The sequence below is a fragment of the Oncorhynchus gorbuscha genome, linkage group LG08, assembly GCF_021184085.1.
Source record: "Oncorhynchus gorbuscha isolate QuinsamMale2020 ecotype Even-year linkage group LG08, OgorEven_v1.0, whole genome shotgun sequence".
In the NCBI taxonomy this organism is placed as follows: Eukaryota; Metazoa; Chordata; class Actinopteri; order Salmoniformes; family Salmonidae; genus Oncorhynchus; species Oncorhynchus gorbuscha.
Window position 1 is genome coordinate 77,029,815 of NC_060180.1, and position 19,651 is coordinate 77,049,465.

Genomic DNA, 19,651 nt, shown 5'->3' on the forward strand with positions numbered 1-19,651 from the left:
TAGTCTGGTTAGTGACGATCAACAGGGGTGATATAGTCTGGTTAGTGACGATCAACAGGGGTGATATAGTCTGGTTAGTGACGATCAACAGGGGTGATATAGTCTGGTTAGTGACGATCAACAGGGGTCATATAGTCTGGTTAGTGACGATCAACAGGGGTCATATAGTCTGGTTAGTGACGATCAACAGGGGTCATATAGTCTGGTTAGTGACGATCAACAGGGGTCATATAGTCTGGTTAGTGACGATCAACAGGGGTGATATAGTCTGGTTAGTGACGATCAACAGGGGTGATATAGTCTGGTTAGTGACGATCAACAGGGGTGATGATCAACAGGGGTGATATAGTCTGGTTAGTGACGATCAACAGGGGTGATGATCAACAGGGGTCATATAGTCTGGTTAGTGACGATCAACAGGGGTGATATAGTCTGGTTAGTGACGATCAACAGGGGTGATATAGTCTGGTTAGTGACGATCAACAGGGGTTATATAGTCTGGTTAGTGACGATCAACAGGGGTGATATAGTCTGGTTAGTGACGATAGTCTGGTTAGTGACGATCAACAGGGGTGATATAGTCTGGTTAGTGACGATCAACAGGGGTGGTTAGTGATATAGTCTGGTTAGTGACGATCAACAGGGGTGATATAGTCTGGTTAGTGATCAACAGGGGTGATATAGTCTGGTTAGTGACGATCAACTGGGTGATATAGTCTGGTTAGTGACGATCAACAGGGGTGATATAGTCTGGTTAGTGATTATAGTCTATTAGTGACGATCAACAGGGGTGATATAGTCTGGTTAGGGTGATATAGTCTGGTTAGTGACGATCAACAGGGGTGATATAGTCTGGTTAGTGACGATCAACAGGGGTGATGGGTGATATAGTCTGGTTAGTGACGATCAACAGGGGTGATATAGTCTGGTTAGTGACGATCAACAGGGGTGATATAGTCTGGGTGACGATTACAGGGGTGATGATCAACAGGGGTGATATAGTCTGGTTAGTGACGATCAACAGGGGTGATATAGTCTGGTTAGTGACGATCAACAGGGGTGATATAGTCTGGTTAGTGACGATCAACAGGGGTGATATAGTCTGGTTAGTGACGATCAACAGGGGTGATATAGTCTGGTTAGTGGATCAACAGGGTTATAGTCTGGTTAGTGACGATCAACAGGGGTGATATAGTCTGGGTTAGTGATATAGTCTGGTTAGTGACGATCAACAGGGGTGATATAGTCTGGTTAGTGGTTACGATCAACAGGGGTGATATAGTCTGGTTAGTGATTATAGTCTGGTTAGTGACGATCAACAGGGGTGATATAGTCTGGTTAGTGACGATCAACAGGGGTGATATAGTCTGGTTAGTGACGATCAACAGGGGTGATATAGTCTGGTTAGTGATTATAGTCTGGTTAGTGACGATCAACAGGGGTGATATAGTCTGGTTAGTGATATAGTCTGGTTAGTGATATAGTCTGGTTAGTGATATAGTCTGGTTAGTGATTATAGTCTGGTTAGTGACGATCAACCGGGTGATATAGTCTGGTTAGTGATTATAGTCTGGTTAGTGACGATCAACCGGGTGATATAGTCTGGTTAGTGATTATAGTCTGGTTAGTGACGATCAACAGGGGTGATATAGTCTGGTTAGTGACGATCAACAGGGGTGATATAGTCTGGTTAGTGACGATCAACCGGGTGATATAGTCTGGTTAGTGATTATAGTCTGGTTAGTGACGATCAACAGGGGTGATATAGTCTGGTTAGTGATTATAGTCTGGTTAGTGACGATCAACAGGGGTGATATAGTCTGGTTAGTGACGATCAACAGGGGTGATATAGTCTGGTTAGTGACGATCAACAGGGTGATATAGTCTGGTTAGTGACGATCAACAGGGGTGATATAGTCTGGTTAGTGACGATCAACAGGGTGATATAGTCTGGTTAGTGATATAGTCTGGTTAGTGACGATCAACAGGGGTGATATAGTCTGGTTAGTGATATAGTCTGGTTAGTGACGATCAACAGGGGTGATATAGTCTGGTTAGTGATATAGTCTGGTTAGTGACGATCAACAGGGGTGATATAGTCTGGTTAGTGACGATCAACAGGGTGATTATAGTCTGGTTAGTGTTATAGTCTGGTTAGTGTTATAGTCTGGTTAGTGTTATAGCCTGGTTAGTGTTATAGCCTGGTTAGTGTTATAGCCTGGTTAGTGTTATAGCCTGGTTAGTGACGATCAACAGGGTGATTATAGTCTGGTTAGTGATATAGCCTGGTTAGTGATATAGTCTGGTTAGTGTTATAGTCTGGTTAGTGCTATAGCCTGGTTAGTGTTATAGTCTGGTTAGTGATATAGCCTGGTTAGTGATATAGCCTGGTTAGTGATATAGCCTGGTTAGTGATATAGTCTGGTTAGTGATATAGTCTGGTTAGTGATATAGTCTGGTTAGTGATATAGCCTGGTTAGTGATATAGCCTGGTTAGTGATATAGCCTGGTTAGTGATATAGTCTGGTTAGTGATATAGTCTGTTAGTGATATAGTCTGGTTAGTGATATAGTCTGGTTAGTGATATAGCCTGGTTAGTGATATAGCCTGGTTAGTGATATAGCCTGGTTAGTGATATAGCCTGGTTAGTGATATAGCCTGGTTAGTGATATAGCCTGGTTAGTGATATAGCCTGGTTAGTGATATAGCCTGGTTAGTGATATAGCCTGGTTAGTGATATAGTCTGGTTAGTGATATAGTCTGGTTAGTGATATAGTCTGGTTAGTGATATAGTCTGGTTAGTGATATAGTCTGGTTAGTGTTATAGTCTGGTTAGTGTTATAGTCTGGTTAGTGATATAGCCTGGTTAGTGATATAGTCTGGTTAGTGACGATCAACAGGGTGATATAGTCTGGTTAGTGATATAGTCTGGTTAGTGATATAGCCTGGTTAGTGATATAGCCTGGTTAGTGATATAGCCTGGTTAGTGATATAGCCTGGTTAGTGATATAGCCTGGTTAGTGATATAGCCTGGTTAGTGACGATCAACAGGGTGATATAGTCTGGTTAGTGACGATCAACAGGGTGATATAGTCTGGTTAGTGACGATCAACAGGGTGATATAGTCTGGTTAGTGACGATCAACAGGGTGATATAGTCTGGTTAGTGATATCGTCTGGTTAAGAAAGATTTCATGACTTTTCATTTAAAAAAACCCGTTATTCAGTGCTGTTAATAACAGACTTGCCACAAAATGCCTGACTTGTTTTGGTTCTATATTCCTTTTTAGGCAGGATAAAATCCCTGGTTGTGTGTTCAGAGATGCCCCTGTTTGTTTCTACAGAAATTCTGTTTTAATTCTATGGCTTGAAAGCTTTGCAATTTGCAGGGGGATTGTCACCTAGGTCATAAACCGGGAACCCTTGCCTTTGTCCTTAAAAAAATATATATGTATATATTCAGTAGTTACGAAGTTGTGTTTCTAGAAAATACTATGTCTGTGCCATGTCGCACAGGAAGTGATGTGAAGAGGCCATTTTTCTTTCCAGAAGTATGAGCCCTTCCCAACTCTGCGCACCGTTGACAGGGCTTTAACTCGGTCTTCATCTCAATAACGACAGTCTCCTCTTCTCCTTACAGACCAACCAGAGACCAAGAAGGTGGCACCTAATGACCGTGAGTATCTGCTAGGCCAGGGACCTCGCAGTACAATATTATCACCGTACTTAGGTGCGCGATATGACATTTTATTCCCCGATTCTCACAATTCTATATGTATTTCGATTCGATGTTCCAGACGTCTTGTTCACCATGTGTCTGTTGCAGGGGGACACGGGAGAAAACGAGCTTTGACCCTGGAACTAAAATGTCTGAAAACAAATTGGCTTCCTATTTGTATAAATCAAGGAAAAATACAAAAGATTTCTGGTGCAGCAAACTGGTGACAAAATGCTAGAATATATCGTCAATAATAATATCCTGTTAAGTGACTATCGATTAGTGTCCCTCATCTCTAGCTCGCTGTTAAAGGACAGGTGTAGGTTGTCCTGTCTAGACTAACCATTTAAGTGTTTTTAGTGATTCATCCTGTGCTAGCAGGATTACAAGATTCTGTTATATTTATGCACCAAATGGTTGTTTTTAGTTAATTGACTGAGGTTCTTAGGACCTCCCTCTCTGAGTTAGGACCTCCCTCTCTGAGTTAGGACCTCCCTCTCTGAGTTAGGACCTCCCTCTCTGAGTTAGGACCTCCCTCTCTGAGTTAGGACCTCCCTCTCTGAGTTAGGACCTCCCTCTCTGAGTTAGGACCTCCCTCTCTGAGTTAGGACCTCCCTCTCTGAGTTAGGACCTCCCTCTCTGAGTTAGGACCTCCCTCTCTGAGTTAGGACCTCCCTCTCTGAGTTAGGACCTCCCTCTCTGAGTTAGGACCTCCCTCTCTGAGTTAGGACCTCCCTCTCTGAGTTAGGACCTCCCTCTCTGAGTTAGGACCTCCCTCTCTGAGTTAGCTGAGGGGTCTTTTTTAATGGAGCTTGGGCTAACAAATTATTTTTAAGGGTTGATTAGTGATTAAAAACCAACAGCTGGCATTCCATAGATCAGATGTGGTGGGTGTCACAGAGCGAGAGAGAGCCTGGAGCAACAGAACAAAGGCCCCAGTATTCCTCATTATCCTAGCATCTAGGAGACAACACCAGAGGCAGATGACCTGAGGATGAACCCGAAGTGGCCTATGGTGCCCCTTTTAATGTATTTGGGGTCTGGGGTTGAATCAGTGGAGACATTTTGGTATCGGGTATATGTGGAACAGGTCTGTGAAGGGTAAGGCTCTCGTGCCAACTTGTTTCATTATTGCAATAATGAATGGATATTGAATAAGGATGATTGATTGAAGAAATGACCGTCTCTCTTATTTGAATAGAATATTCCAACACAAGTCTCCTATTCTTCTCAGTATGTTGCATGGCAGCATTTAACGTTGGGTGGGCCTGGGGTCTTTCAGAGAGTACCTTGTAACTTGTCAACGTTGGGTGGGCCTTGGGTCTTTCAGAGAGTACCTTGTAACTTGTCAACGTTGGGTGGGCCTTGGGTCTTTCAGAGAGTACCTTGTAACTTGTCAACGTTGGGTGGGCCTTGGGTCTTTCAGAGAGTACCTTGTAACTTGTCAACGTTGGGTGGGCCTTGGGTCTTTCAGAGAGTACCTTGTAACTTGTCAACGTTGGGCCGTAAGGTGTAAGGCTTTAGTCTAAAGTAGTGCACTGTATGTATAGTCGTGATGTGGGGGGGACATATTTGATATTTAAATATCACAATATTATTTTGTTATTACCAATGTAGTCATTGGTTCTTTGACTCAAAGTATCAAGTTAGAAAAAAAAATTGGAAGGTAGCGTCAGCTAGTGCTAGTCGTCTGTACCTGCGCCAAAAGGCCTGCATTTTTCATGAGTCTTCTTGGGTTTGACGCTACAAGCTTGGTACACCTGTATTTGGGGAGTTTGTCCCATTCTCTGCAGATCCTCTCAAGCTCTGTCAGGGTGGATGGGGAATGACTATGCAATATGTTCGGAACATCAAATTGCAATAAAATCTCAGTATGGAATCGCATTACATAACGTATCGGCACCTAAGTATCACGCTAATATCTTGTTGTGAGGTACCGGGTCATTCCCGGCCCTACTGTATATCGACTAGGGTCATTCCCGGCCCTACTATATAGCGACTAGGGTCATTCCCGGCCCTACTATATAGCGACTAGGGTCATTCCCGGCCCTACTATATAGCGACTAGGGTCATTCCCGGCCCTACTATATAGCGACTAGGGTCATTCCCGGCCCTACTATATAGCGACTAGGGTCCTATTTTCAGCTTAGCTTCCTGTTCTACTTCAGTTCTGTTTATTTTACCAACAACTCCAGGGTCTTTCTTCGTCGGTGCTCCCCCTCCTGATATTTGTCTTTGGTTTCCTCGTTGCAGCGTTCTCAACAGCGATGGGGATGGGAGGAATGGGAGGTGGAGGAATGGGAGGTGGAGGAATGGGAGGTGGAGGACCACGATCGTCGTCGGAGGAGTTCAAGGTTCCTGACGGAATGGTTGGATTCAGTAAGTACCAACTCTCGCACGAGTTTTTATGCCCAACCCCTACCCATGCTCCATATGTTTAGGCCCCAAACCGTGGCCCGGTTTGTTTCTGCCATAATGTTAGGCCCGAAACCTGAAATACTGGAATTTCCTTCTATTAGCTGCTCTTCTCTGTCATTTGCTCCCAGCTCGACTCTGGGTCTGAGTATCCATAGCAACGGTTCCGGTTGGGCCTGCTCTGCTCAATGACACGACTCGAGAGCGGTTTGACTCTTAGCTACTTTCCCTCAGTTTCCTCAGAACTCACGACAACTCGAGGAACATTTTTTTTTGTTTTGTTTGTTTCCTGTGAAATAATCTTGGTTTTCTGTTTTCACCTACCTGATGTAATTTACTATCAGGGGCCTGCTGGCTAGCGGAGCTTTACACACACACACACACACACACACACACACACACCGTGCAGATGGACGTTGGGGGGGGTTGATTGACACATCTTCTCTGACCCCAGTTATTGGAAGAGGAGGAGAACAGATATCTCGCATGCAACAGGAAGCGGGCTGCAAAATCCAGATCGCCCCCGGTAAGGATTCCTCCAGACATACTGATCTCACGTCCTGTAATAATGTATCCGGATTAGCGAGCACTTTTCACCATATAACCATGTCTTGTTTGTTGCACAGACCTGTAACTAAGGCCCAGAGTGTTTCCAGGTCATGAGACTCGTGACCCCCTTGTCATTATGGGTTCATTTAGCTGTCCTCTTGATCTCTCTGTGTTGTAGACAGTGGAGGAATGCCTGATAGGTCGGTGACACTGACTGGATCCCCAGACTCCATACTGTACGTATAGTTCCCCCCGCCACCTGTTCCCCCTGTTCCCCCCGTCCCCTGTTTCGCCCCGCCCCCCTGCTCCACCCGCCCCCTGTTGCCCCGCCTCCGCTGTTCTCTGGTGACACTACATTTGTTGATATTTCCTCTGCCAAAGTTGTGTCCCTCGTCAGACACCGTAGCTGACTGTCTTTGCCCCTGATGCGTGTTACCCGGCTGTGTCTTTTGTAGTAGGGCCCATAGTCCCACTGTCTCCATGCAGATGTTTTTATCCCCAACCAGAGCTGCCAAGAGGCTGCTGACGGAGATTGTTGATAAGGGTCGTCCTTCTCCAGCCTTCCACCACAACGATGCTGGTGGCCCCGGTATGTCTGTCCAGGAGATGCTGGTCCCTGCCTCCAAGGCTGGCCTGGTCATCGGGAAGGGAGGAGAGACCATTAAACAGCTGCAGGAGAGGGCCGGGGTCAAGATGGTCATGATCCAGGAAGGGCCTCAGAACACAGGAGCGGACAAACCTCTACGCATCTCTGGGGAACCTTTTAAAGTCCAGGTTAGTGGTGCAGAGGGGGCTGGTGGTGTAGAGGAGGGGGGGGGGTGCTGGTGGTGCAGGGGGCTGGTGGTGCAGAGGGGGCTGGTGGTGCGGAGGGAGGGGGCTGGTGGTGCTGGAGGGAGGGGGCTGGTGGTGCGGAGGGAGGGGGGCTGGTGGTGCGGAGGGAGGAGGCGGGTGGTCAAAATCAAATCAAATTTATTGCTGGAGGTAGGGAGGGGGCGGGTGGTGCGGAGGGAGGGGGCGGGTCAAAATCAAATCAAATCAAATCAAATTTATTGGTGCGGGGGGGGTGTAGGGAGGGGGCCGGCTGGTGGTGCGGAGGGGGGGGCCTGGCATGTGCTTGATTGGCTTCGTTTACACAAGCAGCTCAATTCTAATCTTTTCCCACTAATTAGGAGAAGGTGTGTTGGGCTGCCAGTCCCGTGTACTGTCATGCTGACTGGTCTCGTCTCTGTTCCTCAGCAAGCCAAGGACATGGTGATGGAGCTGATCAGAGAGCAGGGCTTCAGGGAGCAGAGAGGAGAGTATGGCTCCAGGATGGGAGGAGGAGGAGGAGGAGGTGGCGGCGGTGGAGGAGGAGGAGGAGGAGAGGGTCTAGATGTAAGTGTACAGTAACTCCCACACTACACTTGTCTTCACTGACACATAATGGGTTCAGTTGACTCTGTGACTCAACCGGCAGATGTTGAGTCGGCAGCATCTCGCCATTTCTCCGTACGAAGGTCAGTTGGTAATGATTGGACCTGCCGTCTGGGATGGGAGGAGACTGTAACGGCTTTATTTTGAACGTGTGGGATTATCTGAAGGCATTGGAGTTGATTTCTAACCAGGGGCATTGGAGTTGACTTCTAACCAGGGGCATTGGAGTTGACTTCTAACCAGGGGCATTGGAGTTGACTTCTAACCAGGGGCATTGGAGTTGACTTCTAACCAGGGGCATTGGAGTTGACTTCTAACCAGGGGCATTGGAGTTGACTTCTAACCAGGGGCATTGGAGTTGACTTCTAACCAGGGGCATTGGAGTTGACTTCTAACCAGGGGCATTTGAGTTGACTTCTAACCAGGGGCATTGGAGTTGACTTCTAACCAGGGGCATTGGAGTTGACTTCTAACCAGGGGCATTGGAGTTGACTTCTAACCAGGGGCATTGGAGTTGACTTCTAACCAGGGGCATTGGAGTTGACTTCTAACCAGGGGCATTGGAGTTGACTTCTAACCAGGGGCATTGGAGTTGACTTCTAACCAGGGCCGGTTTTCTAACCAGGGGATGACAATTAGACTTCTAACCAGTGTTTTGGAGTTTCTTTAACCAGGGGCATTGGAGTTGCTAACTCTTTCCGACAACCGGCAAGATGTAACCAGGGGCATTGAGTGTTTTCCCAGCAAGATGACTTCTAACCAGGTGTGTTTTCCCAGAAGATGTAACCAGGGGCATTGTGTTTTCCCAGAAGATGTAACGTGTGTTTTCCCAGAAGATTCAAACCAGGGTGTGTTTTCCCAGACAAAGACTTCTGAGTGTTTTTTTGTTTCTTTAACGATGTGTTTTCCCAGAAGATGTAACGTGTGTTTTCCCAGAAGATGTAACGTGTGTTTTCCCAGAAGATGTAACGTGTGTTTTCCCAGAAGATGTAACGTGTGTTTTCCCAGAAGATGTAACGTGTGTTTTCCCAGAAGATGTAACGTGTGTTTTCCCAGAACACCACACTGAGAGAAGGTTCACTAAGGTTGTTGAGGCGTAGTGTTGATACTGATAGGATGGAAACAAAGGGAGCTCTCAGATCAGCTTTCTACATTCAAATCTGACCTTTAACATTACAATTATTTCACCAAACTGACACTGGGTCAGCTCCTAGAGAGAGATTACCAGCTGTGGCTGCAAGTAATGAGGCGTTTTTTTTTCCTAATGCTTAGCCAATAAGAATACACTAAATCCCTGATTGGGCACATCATCGTGTTCATGTTAGGATACACATCATGAGACACGGTCCAGACGTGTTTATCAGCCATCTGTTATGTATAAAGTGACACGTGCTGCTGAAAGCAACTAACGAGGCACTTGGTGGTTCTAGATGCAGGAGTTGGATTATCAGTGTTTTTTTTTAAAGTGCGACATTAACTGCGGTTTTGGTAAATTGCTTTAATGATGCTCCTACAATGTTTGAAACAATTAACTTAGCCTTTTAGATGCTTTTCGGGAAACTGGGCCTGCCTGTCCTCCCTCCCTTAGGTTCCTGTCCCCAGGTTTGAGTTGACCTCTAACCTGGCCTGTGTCCTCCCTCCCTCAGGTTCCTGTCCCCAGGTTTGAGTTGACCTCTAACCTGGCCTGTGTCCTCCCTCCCTCAGGTTCCTGTCCCCAGGTTTGCGGTAGGAATCGTGATCGGGAGAAACGGAGAGATGATTAAGAAGATCCAGAGCGACACAGGAGTCAGGATCCAGTTCAAACCAGGTGAGACCTCACTGACCGACAGTCTGTACTTGTAAAGTTGGTTCAGTCGCGGGTCTCCAACCCTGGTCCTGGATCTACTGTCCTGTAGGTTGTCCAACCCTGGTCCTGGATCTACTGTCCTGTAGGTTCAGTCCAACCCTGGTCCTGGATCTACTGTCCTGTAGGTTCAGTCCAACCCTGGTCCTGGAGATTTTTTAGCGCCAATCCCAGTTGTAATCAGTTTATCTGATTGTTTATAGACCTCCTAGTTGTTAGAATCGGGTGTTCTAGATCAGGGTTCGACTGTAAAACCTTACAGGACAGTAGATCCAGGACCAGGGTTGGACTGAACCTACAGGACAGTAGATCCAGGACCAGGGTTGGACTGAACCTACAGGACAGTAGATCCAGGACCAGGGTTGGACTGAACCTACAGGACAGTAGATCCAGGAACAGGGTTGGACTGAACCTACAGGACAGTAGATCCAGGAACAGGGTTGGACTGAACCTACAGGACAGTAGATCCAGGACCAGGGTTGGACTGAACCTACAGGACAGTAGATCCAGGAACAGGGTTGGACTGAACCTACAGCACAGTCGGCCCGTCGGCCTCCCCTAACGGTCGGCCCGTCGGCGTCCCCTAACGGTCGGCCCGTCGGCCGTCGGCGTCCCCTAACGGTCGGCCCGTCGGCGTCCCTAACGGTCGGCCCGTCGGCGTCCCCTAACGGCGTCCCCTAACGGTCCCGTCGGCGTCCCCTAACGGTCGGCCCGTCGGCGTCCCCTAACGGTCGGCCCGTCGGCGTCCCTAACGGTCGGCCCGTCTCGGCGTCCCCTAACGGTCGGCGTCCGTCGGCGTCGGCCCCTAACGGTCGGCCCGTCGGCGTCCCTAACGGTCGGGTCTCGGCGTCCCCCGGTCGGCCCGTCGGCGTCCCCTAACGGTCGGCCCGTCGGCGTCCCCTAACGGTCGGCCCGTCGGCGTCCCCTAACGGTCGGCCCGTCGGCGTCCCCTAACGGTCGGCCCGTCGGCGTCCCCTAACGGTCGGCCCGTCGGCGTCCCCTAACGGTCGGCCCGTCTCGGCGTCCCCTAACGGTCGTCTCGGCGTCCCCTAACGGTCGGCCCGTCGGCGTCCCCTAACGGTCGGCCCGTCTCGGCGTCCCCTAACGGTCGGCCCGTCGGCGTCCCCTAACGGTCGGCCCGTCTCGGCGTCCCCTAACGGTCGGCCCGTCTCGGCGTCCCCTAACGGTCGGCCCGTCTCGGCGTCCCCCGGTCGGCCCGTCTCGGCGTCCCTAACGGTCGGCCCGTCTCGGCGTCCCCTAACGGTCGGCCCGTCTCGGCGTCCCCTAACGGTCGGCCCGTCTCGGCGTCCCCTAACGGTCGGCCCGTCTCGGCGTCCCCTAACGGTCGGCCCGTCTCGGCGTCCCTAACGGTCGGCCCGTCTCGGCGTCCCCTAACGGTCGGCCCGTCTCGGCGTCCCCTAACGGTCGGCCCGTCTCGGCGTCCCCTAACGGTCGGCCCGTCTCGGCGTCCCCTAACGGTCGGCCCGTCTCGGCGTCCCCTAACGGTCGGCCCGTCTCGGCGTCCCCTAACGGTCGGCCCGTCTCGGCGTCCCTAACGGTCGGCCCGTCTCGGCGTCCCCTAACGGTCGGCCCGTCTCGGCGTCCCCTAACGGTCGGCCCGTCTCGGCGTCCCCTAACGGTCGGCCCGTCTCGGCGTCCCCTAACGGTCGGCCCGTCTCGGCGTCCCCTAACGGTCGGCCCGTCTCGGCGTCCCCCGGTCGGCGTCTCGGCGGGCCCCTAACGGTCGGCCCGTCTCGGCGTCCCCTAACGGTCGGCCCGTCTCGGCGTCCCCTAACGGTCGGCCCGTCTCGGCGCCCCCCCTAACGGTCGGCCCGTCGGCGTCCCCTAACGGTCGGCCCGTCGGCGTCCCCTAACGGTCGGCCCGTCGGCGTCCCCTAACGGTCGGCCCGTCTCGGCGTCCCCTAACGGTCGGCCTACACAGCTACACTGTGGGATCAGAATGCTACTTGGTATTGTTAGCTTGGCTTGGTATTTTGTCGATAGTATTGACGACCACACTGTGAAGATAAACACGTTTTTGTGCAGTTTACAGATTGTCAGTGTGTTGCCGTGCGACAACTCAACCTTTTTTTGACCCTCGCCAGTTTGCATCCGTGTCCTTTGGCCCGACCTCGACCATGGTCAAGCCATCTGGGTGTTATACTGACAACCCATCACAAGTTCTGCTGCATTTTTATTTAACCTTTATTTAACCAGGCAAGTCAGTTAAGAACACATTCTTATTTTCAATGACGGCCTTGGAACAGTGGGTTAACTGCCTGTTCAGGGGCAGAACGACAGATTTGTACCATGTCAGCTCGGGTTTGAACTCGCAACCTTCCGGTTACTAGTCCCACGCTCTAACCACTAGGCTACGCTGCCGCCACCATACTTTCAGGAAGACAAGCCGGTGATTTAGTCGGACCCAGTTTCAATGTACAGTCAAGTGTCTCGCTAGAGGGAGACTTTACTGGCAGTGCAGCTTACCAGGAGAGAGAGCCTGTCCTTCGACAATGGAAAGCACCAGGAAGTAAACCCTTTACGCCTGGGGGGGGGGCTGTTAAGGGAAATGCTGACATCTCTTAATCTCCTTTTTCTCTCCTCTCCCTTTCTCCCCTTCTCCAGATGACGGCACTACCCCGGAGAGGATAGCCCAGATCATAGGTCCTCCAGACCAGTCCCAGCATGCAGCAGAAATCATCACTGACCTTCTGAGGAGTGTCCAGCAGGGGGGGCCGGGCGGTCCTAACGGAGGGGGCAGGGGGAGAGGCAGGGGGGGTAACGGGGGTGGTAACTGGAACATGGGTCCTCCGGGAGGATTGCAGGAGTTCACCTTCACCGTCCCGACCATGAAGACTGGACTCATCATCGGCAAAGGTAGATGAACTTAGATTGAGCTAGAGACACCTATGGGCTTTATAGGACCCTGTTTTACCTTCCTGGTTTAACTTCCTGGTTTACCTTCCTGGTTTACCGTTTACCTTCCTGGTTTACCTTCCTGGTTTAACTTCCTGGTTTAACTTCCTGGTTTAACTTCCTGGTTTAACTTCCTGGTTTAACTTCCTGGTTTAACTTCCTGGTTTAACTTCCTGGTTTACCTTCTTCCTGGTTTACCACCTTCCTGTTTTTAAAGGTTGGGAGACTTAACAAAACATATCTGATACTTTCACACACACACAGCTAAAACACAGGCCTCGTACCAGGGTTGTAGTCACTAAACTTAGTCCTTAACTGGAGTAGTACAACATCGCCAAAAGCGGATGCAGCCTAGTCTGCTAGATGCTTGTGAGGACCGGCAATACCCGTTTCACAGTACATTTGACCAATTAAGAGGAAAGATGGTTTGCTAGTTGATTATCTTCCTCATGCCTGCTTCAGTGAGAATATTGTGACTAATATAGTTAATTGTGGGCAGCTGTGCCCCCTCCCAGCTCTCTCTGTAGTAGAGGGTCTGCCTCCACAGCTGCCCCAGAGCAAAGCAGAGGGTTTCTGTCCCACCACCCAAAGAACCAGTGGAGGGTTCGTTCCCCTTCTCACACCCATCCCATGTCTAGGTCTCGATCTCCTTCTGGAATGGGATTTTTTCCCAGATTTAAAAAAATAAATAAATGGAATCCTCCGTTCTTATAAATAATAGGATCTGAAACTACGTCCCCCTAGAAAACATTCAGGTTTTTATTACGTTTCCATGTTGTCCTGATTATGTCTCTGTAGTAGGACAGTGTTTGTCCTGATTATGTCTCTGTAGTAGGACAGTGTTTTATAGTAGAGTCCAGACCTCTTCCGTTCTCTGTAGTAGGACAGTGTTTGTCCTGATTATGTCTCTGTAGTAGGACAGTGTTTTATAGTAGAGTCCAGACCTCTTCCGTTCTCTGTAGTAGGACAGTGTTTTATAGTAAAGTCCAGACCTCTTCCGTTCTCTGTAGTAGGACAGTGTTTTATAGTAGAGTCCAGACCTCTTCCGTTCTCTGTAGTAGGACAGTGTTTTATAGTAGAGTCCAGAGTCTGTAGTAGGACAGTCCAAACCACTTCCGTTCTCTGTAGTAGGACAGTGTTTTATAGTAGAGTCCAGACCTCTTCCGTTCTCTCTAGTAGGACTTCCGTTCTCTGTAGTAGGACAGTGTTTTATAGTAGAGTCCAGACCTCTTCCGTTCTCTGTAGTAGGACAGTGTTTTATAGTAGAGTCCAGACCTCTTCCGTTCTCTGTAGTAGGACAGTGTTTTATAGTAGAGTCCAGACCTCTTCCGTTCTCTCTAGTAGGACAGTGTTTTATAGTAGAGTCCAGACCTCTTCCGTTCTCTGTAGTAGGACAGTGTTTTATAGTAGAGTCCAGACCTCTTCCGTTCTCTGTAGTAGGACAGTGTTTTATAGTAGAGTCCAGACCTCTTCCGTTCTCTCTAGTAGGACAGTGTTTTATAGTAGAGTCCAAACCTCTTCCGTTCTCTGTCCCGCTCCAGGGGGAGAGACCATCAAGGGCATCAGTCAGCAGTCTGGAGCGCGTATTGAGCTCCAGAGAAATCCTCCCCCCAACTCCGACCCCAACATTAAGATGTTCACCGTCCGAGGATCTCATCAACAGATAGACTACGCACGGCAGCTGGTCGAGGAGAAGATCGGGGTGAGTGGTTTTCAGTGTCTGTGGTAGATATCCTACATATCAATGTGAAGCTCAGTCACCGGACGCTGGTGTAGAAGCCTAGTTTAACTAGTAGAAGTGGCTGGTCAGTAAGCAGTGAGCACTAAGCCTAGTTTAACTAGTAGAAGTGGCTGGTCAGTGAGCAGTGAGCACTAAGCCTAGTTTAACTAGTAGATGTGGCTGGTCAGTGAGCAGTGAGCACTAAGCCTAGTTTAACTAGTAGAAGTGGCTGGTCATTAAGCAGTGAGCACTAAGCCTAGTTTAACTAGTAGAAGTGGCTGGTCATTAAGCAGTGAGCACTAAGCCTAGTTTAACTAGTAGAAGTGGCTGGTCAGTAAGCAGTGAGCACTAAGCCTAGTTTAACTAGTAGAAGTGGCTGGTCAGTAAGCAGTGAGCACTAAGCCTAGTTTAACTAGTAGAAGTGGCTGGTCAGTAAGCAGTGAGCACTAAGCCTAGTTTAACTAGTAGAAGTGGCTGGTCAGTGAGCACTAAGCTTAGTTTAACTAGTAGAAGTGGCTGGTCAGTGAGCACTAAACTTAGTTTAACTAGAAGAAGTGGCTGGTCGGTGAGCAGTGAGCCTCTAACGGACTCGTTCTCGAGGTCCTAACTGGCATCTGTCTAGTTCGTTGACACGCCTGTCCTGTCCGCCTCTCCAGGGTCCAGTCAGTCCAATGGGTGGTCCTCATGGCCCACCAGGCCCCCACGGAGGTCCCTCTCCTCACGGGCCCCCCGGCCCACCTGGACCCCCTGCTCAGATGGGCCCCTACAACCCCGGCCCCTACAACCAGGGACCCCCTGGACCACAGTAAGAGCACTTCTGCCTGCGGATTGCCTTTCTCCCTACATATCTCGGTTGATCTGAAGTTCATTTGAGATAATTTGCACATGATCCATTAACGATAAAATCAGAGGGAAAGCAATATTTAAAAAAATATATATAAAAATCCTAAATGAGTGAGTTAAAGTCTGACACAGGCTTGTATGGTGTTGTAATGGTTCTCTTCTTCTCTTAGTGGTCCTCCGGCTCCCTACCAGCCTCAGGGTTGGGGCAACGGCTTCCCCCATTGGCAGCAAGGACAGCCAGACCCTGGTGAGATTGTGTAGCCACCATCTGTTGTGATGGTGCCGGTTTTGAGCACTTTGTGTCAGTTGGGTTTTTGTACAGTTCTGCTGTGCGAATACATGTACTGGTCAAAATAGATAAACAAATGGTCCTTTTTGCCTAGAAAAGACAGTTGCTAGTGTGTGTTAGCCCTTAGCTCCTGTTGATTTGCCCCCTTTTCTGTGTTGCAAGACCATAAGACAAAGTGGGTCTAACCCGTTTGTAGGTAAAGCAACCCGGGATTTATCTAATGTTTGTTTTGTTTGTAGGTAAAGCTGCAGCTGATGCCAACGCGGCGGCCTGGGCAGCGTATTACTCCCAGTACCAGCAGCAACCCCAGGCCCCCATGACGCCCACCGGCGGTGCACCCGGCAACCCACAGGCCAATGGGCAAGGTAGCTACCACCTCCTCCAATCTCTACCTCAGCCTGTGGTTTTCTGCTGAACTGTGTTCACTAGGAACCAAATGGGGAGGGACCGACCTCCATTTTTTGTCTCCTTTTCAACCCAGTGTCTCAAATCTGTCTGGCTTACTAAAACAAATCTGTCTCACTTACTAAAACGATCTACTGTGTACGAATCATACTAGGTGCTATTTAGAAACGTACTGTTGAGTTGAAACATGCACTGTTAGCAACATATATCAACATACCACTCGTTAGATTAAATTTTACCTTTATTTAACCAGGCAGGTCAGTTAAGAACAAATTCTTATTTTCAATGACGGCCTAGGAACAGTGGGTTAACTGCCTGTTCAGGGGCAGAACGACAGATTTGTACCTTGTCAGCTCGGGGGTTTGAACTCGCAACCTTTTGGTTACTAGTCCAACGCTCTAACCACTAGGCTACCCTGCCACCTCTACGCTCTAACCACTAGGCTACCCTGCCACCTCTACGCTCTAACCACTAGGCTACCCTGCCGCCTCTACACTAACCACTAGGCTACCCTGCCGCCTCTACACTAACCACTAGGCTACCCTGCCGCTCTAACCACTAGGCTACCCACTACGCTCTAACCACTAGGCTACCCTGCCGCCTCTACGCTCTAACCACTAGGCTACCTTGCCGCCCCTACACTCTAACCACTAGGCTACCCTGCCGCCTCTACGCTCTAACCACTAGGCTACCTTGCCGCCCCTACACTCTAACCACTAGGCTACCTACCGCCTCTACACTCTAACCACTAGGCTACCTTGCCGCCCCTACACTCTAACCACTAGGCTACCTGCCGCCTCTACACTCTAACCACTAGGCTACCCTACCGCCTCTACACTCTAACCACTAGGCTACCCTGCCGCCTCTACACTCTAACCACTAGGCTACCCTGCCGCCTCTACACTCTAACCACTAGGCTACCCTGCCGCCTCTACACTCTAACCACTAGGCTACCCTGCCGCCTCTACACTCTAACCACTAGGCTACCCTGCCGCCTCTACACTCTAACCACTAGGCTACCCTGCCACCTCTACACTCTAACCACTAGGCTACCCTACCGCCTCTACACTCTAACCACTAGGCTACCCTGCCGCCTCTACACTCTAACCACTAGGCTACCTACCACCTCTACGCTCTAACCACTAGGCTACCTGCCGCCTCTACACTCTAACCACTAGGCTACCCTGCCTACCCTACCAGCCTCTACACTCTAACCACTAGGCTACCCTGCCACCTCTACACTCTAACCACTAGGCTACCCTGCCACCTCTACACTCTAACCACTAGGCTACCCTGCCACCTCTACACTCTAACCACTAGGCTACCCTGCCACCTCTACACTCTAACCACTAGGCTACCTTGCCGCCCCATACCACTCGTTCATACTGTGAAGGCGTCACTGAATACGCAATCGCACTTGTTCCCAGACATTCATTCATTCATGATTTTTTTTTGTAGAGGTTGTCCCCTATTCAAATGTTGTCGCACACACGTGGGGGTTGGAAGTTAGTCTGACAACGTAGCACCCATCTTGACTGCTTCAAACCGAGAGAGCCAGCTTATCGAGACTACAGTTAATAATGACCTGTTGGCTCTTGGTGGTGTCGCCTGTCCTTCTCGTTTAACTTGTAGTTCTGTCATTTTAATGCCGTCTTCCATTGACTAGATATCTCCTAATAACTTGCCACACGTAGACTCTATAACTGTAGCCTTGTGCCGGTTTGATGAGGCCCGAGAACAAGGCGCCACGTACCACTCTCGTGTAAACGCAAGACCAGCAGCAGCATAAATGATAACATTTCTCTCTCTCGTCAAGGAAGCCCGATGTCTTCCATCTGCATTGTGGAGTTGTATGTTTTCTTTTCTTTTCTTGTCGCTTTAATGAAAAACCCGGTGAATTAAAACGATAAGTATTTAGCCATTTTTCACCTGTAGCATTAACATAAATAAATGTTTTGCAGCTTGAGTTTGATCTTTTGTAGCAGGACTAACCAGGGATCCGTGTGAACAAGCCGCTGTGCTTTGAAAGTCGTCAGTCCGTTTTCCACCCGACTGTGGCGTGATGAGAGCCGTGGTGATCAGCTATGGTTGTGGTCCACTCACTGTTATGTTTATAGCTGTTTAGACTGCTGTTTCGTCTACCCAGCAGTCTTGCTTTCCACAGACCGGTCCGGGTTATACTGGGAATGCAGAAGAGCTTTATTTCAAGAGGAGACAACCAGCCGTATGGATTCGTTAGGGCCCATACCGATTTCTGTGGGTCAATGAACCAGTGTTTTTGTTGTTATTTCAGGTCAGCAACCACAGGACTACACTAAGGCCTGGGAAGAGTACTATAAGAAACAAGGTGAGAAATTACAAAATATCAGTTGAAACTTATGTTTATAATTGTTTAGTAAGGCCAGCTGTCATTGGTCATGTTGTGGGCAGCTGTGCCTCCTCCCAGCTCTCTCTGTAGTAGAGGGTCTGCCTCCACAGCTGCCCCAGAGCAAAGCAGAGGGTTTCTGTCCCACCACCCAAAGAACCAGTGGAGGGTTCGTTCCCCTTCTCACACTCGCAAGAAAATATAAACGCAACAATTAAAAAAATTATAGAGTTACAGTTCACGTAGGGAAAGCGTTAAATTTAAATTAATAAATGATTCACTAATCTATGGATTTCACACGACGGCGTTCAGACCCGTCTTAAACTTTTATTTATATTTTTAAATACGGTAGGGTCTCGTATCAGAAAACCAGTCAGTATGTGGTGTGACCACCTCATGCAGCGCGACACATCTCTAGAGTTGATCAGGCCTGTGGAAATGTTGTCCCACTCCTCTTGTGAGAGTGTTGATTCTCTGGCAACAGCCCTGGTGGACAGTCAGCACGCCAATTGCACCAAGAGCCATTGTGTTTGAAAACTGTACATTTTAGTGACCTTTTATTGTCCCCAGCACAAGGTGCACCTGTGTAATGAGTGTGCTGTTTATATTTATTTTACCCCCTTTCCTCCCCAATTTCGTGGTATCCAATTGTTAGTAGTTACTATCTTGTCTCATTGCTACAACTCCCGTACGGGCTCGGGAGAGACTAAGGTTGAAAGCCATGCGTCCTCCGATACACAACCCAACCAAGCCGCACTGCTTCTTAACACAGCGCGCATCCAACCCGCAAGCCAGCCACACCAATGTGTCGGAGTGCACCTGGCTACTTGCGTGCACTGCGCCCGGCCCGCCACGGGAGTCGCTGGTGCGCGATGAGACAAGAATATCCCTATCTCCAGTAGCGTGTTCCTGCATGATCTCCTCTGGTCCAGTTTGGTTGCCTTGGGTACAGATTATAATCCCAAAATCCTCCAGTAGCGTTGTACAGATTATAATCCCAAAATCCTCCAGTAGCGTTGTCCTCCAGTAGCTTTGTCCTGCATGATCTCCTCTGGTCCACTTGGGTACAGATTATAATCCCAAAATCCTCCAGTAGCGTTGTCCTCCGTGTTCCTGCATGATCTCCTCTGGTCCAGTTTGGTTGCCTTGGGTACAGATTATAATCCCAAAATCCTC

The 19,651-nt window shown here is 49.2% G+C and overlaps 1 protein-coding gene across 3 annotated transcripts in view; it reads left to right on the plus strand.

Annotated features, from left to right (window-relative positions):
* Positions 1-19,651, plus strand: part of LOC124042198 (far upstream element-binding protein 1-like) — a 33,434-nt gene that overhangs the window by 11,031 nt on the left and 2,752 nt on the right. For all 3 annotated transcript variants that reach the window (XM_046360605.1, XM_046360604.1, XM_046360606.1), the window contains exons 3-15: positions 3,640-3,675; positions 5,971-6,096; positions 6,587-6,658; positions 6,860-6,917; positions 7,188-7,455; positions 7,918-8,055; positions 9,799-9,901; positions 12,563-12,814; positions 14,395-14,555; positions 15,230-15,378; positions 15,587-15,663; positions 15,945-16,070; positions 18,404-18,457. In XM_046360605.1, the coding sequence (XP_046216561.1) occupies positions 3,640-3,675; positions 5,971-6,096; positions 6,587-6,658; positions 6,860-6,917; positions 7,188-7,455; positions 7,918-8,055; positions 9,799-9,901; positions 12,563-12,814; positions 14,395-14,555; positions 15,230-15,378; positions 15,587-15,663; positions 15,945-16,070; positions 18,404-18,457 (1,620 nt within the window). The remainder of the gene's footprint in view (positions 1-3,639; positions 3,676-5,970; positions 6,097-6,586; positions 6,659-6,859; positions 6,918-7,187; positions 7,456-7,917; positions 8,056-9,798; positions 9,902-12,562; positions 12,815-14,394; positions 14,556-15,229; positions 15,379-15,586; positions 15,664-15,944; positions 16,071-18,403; positions 18,458-19,651) is intronic.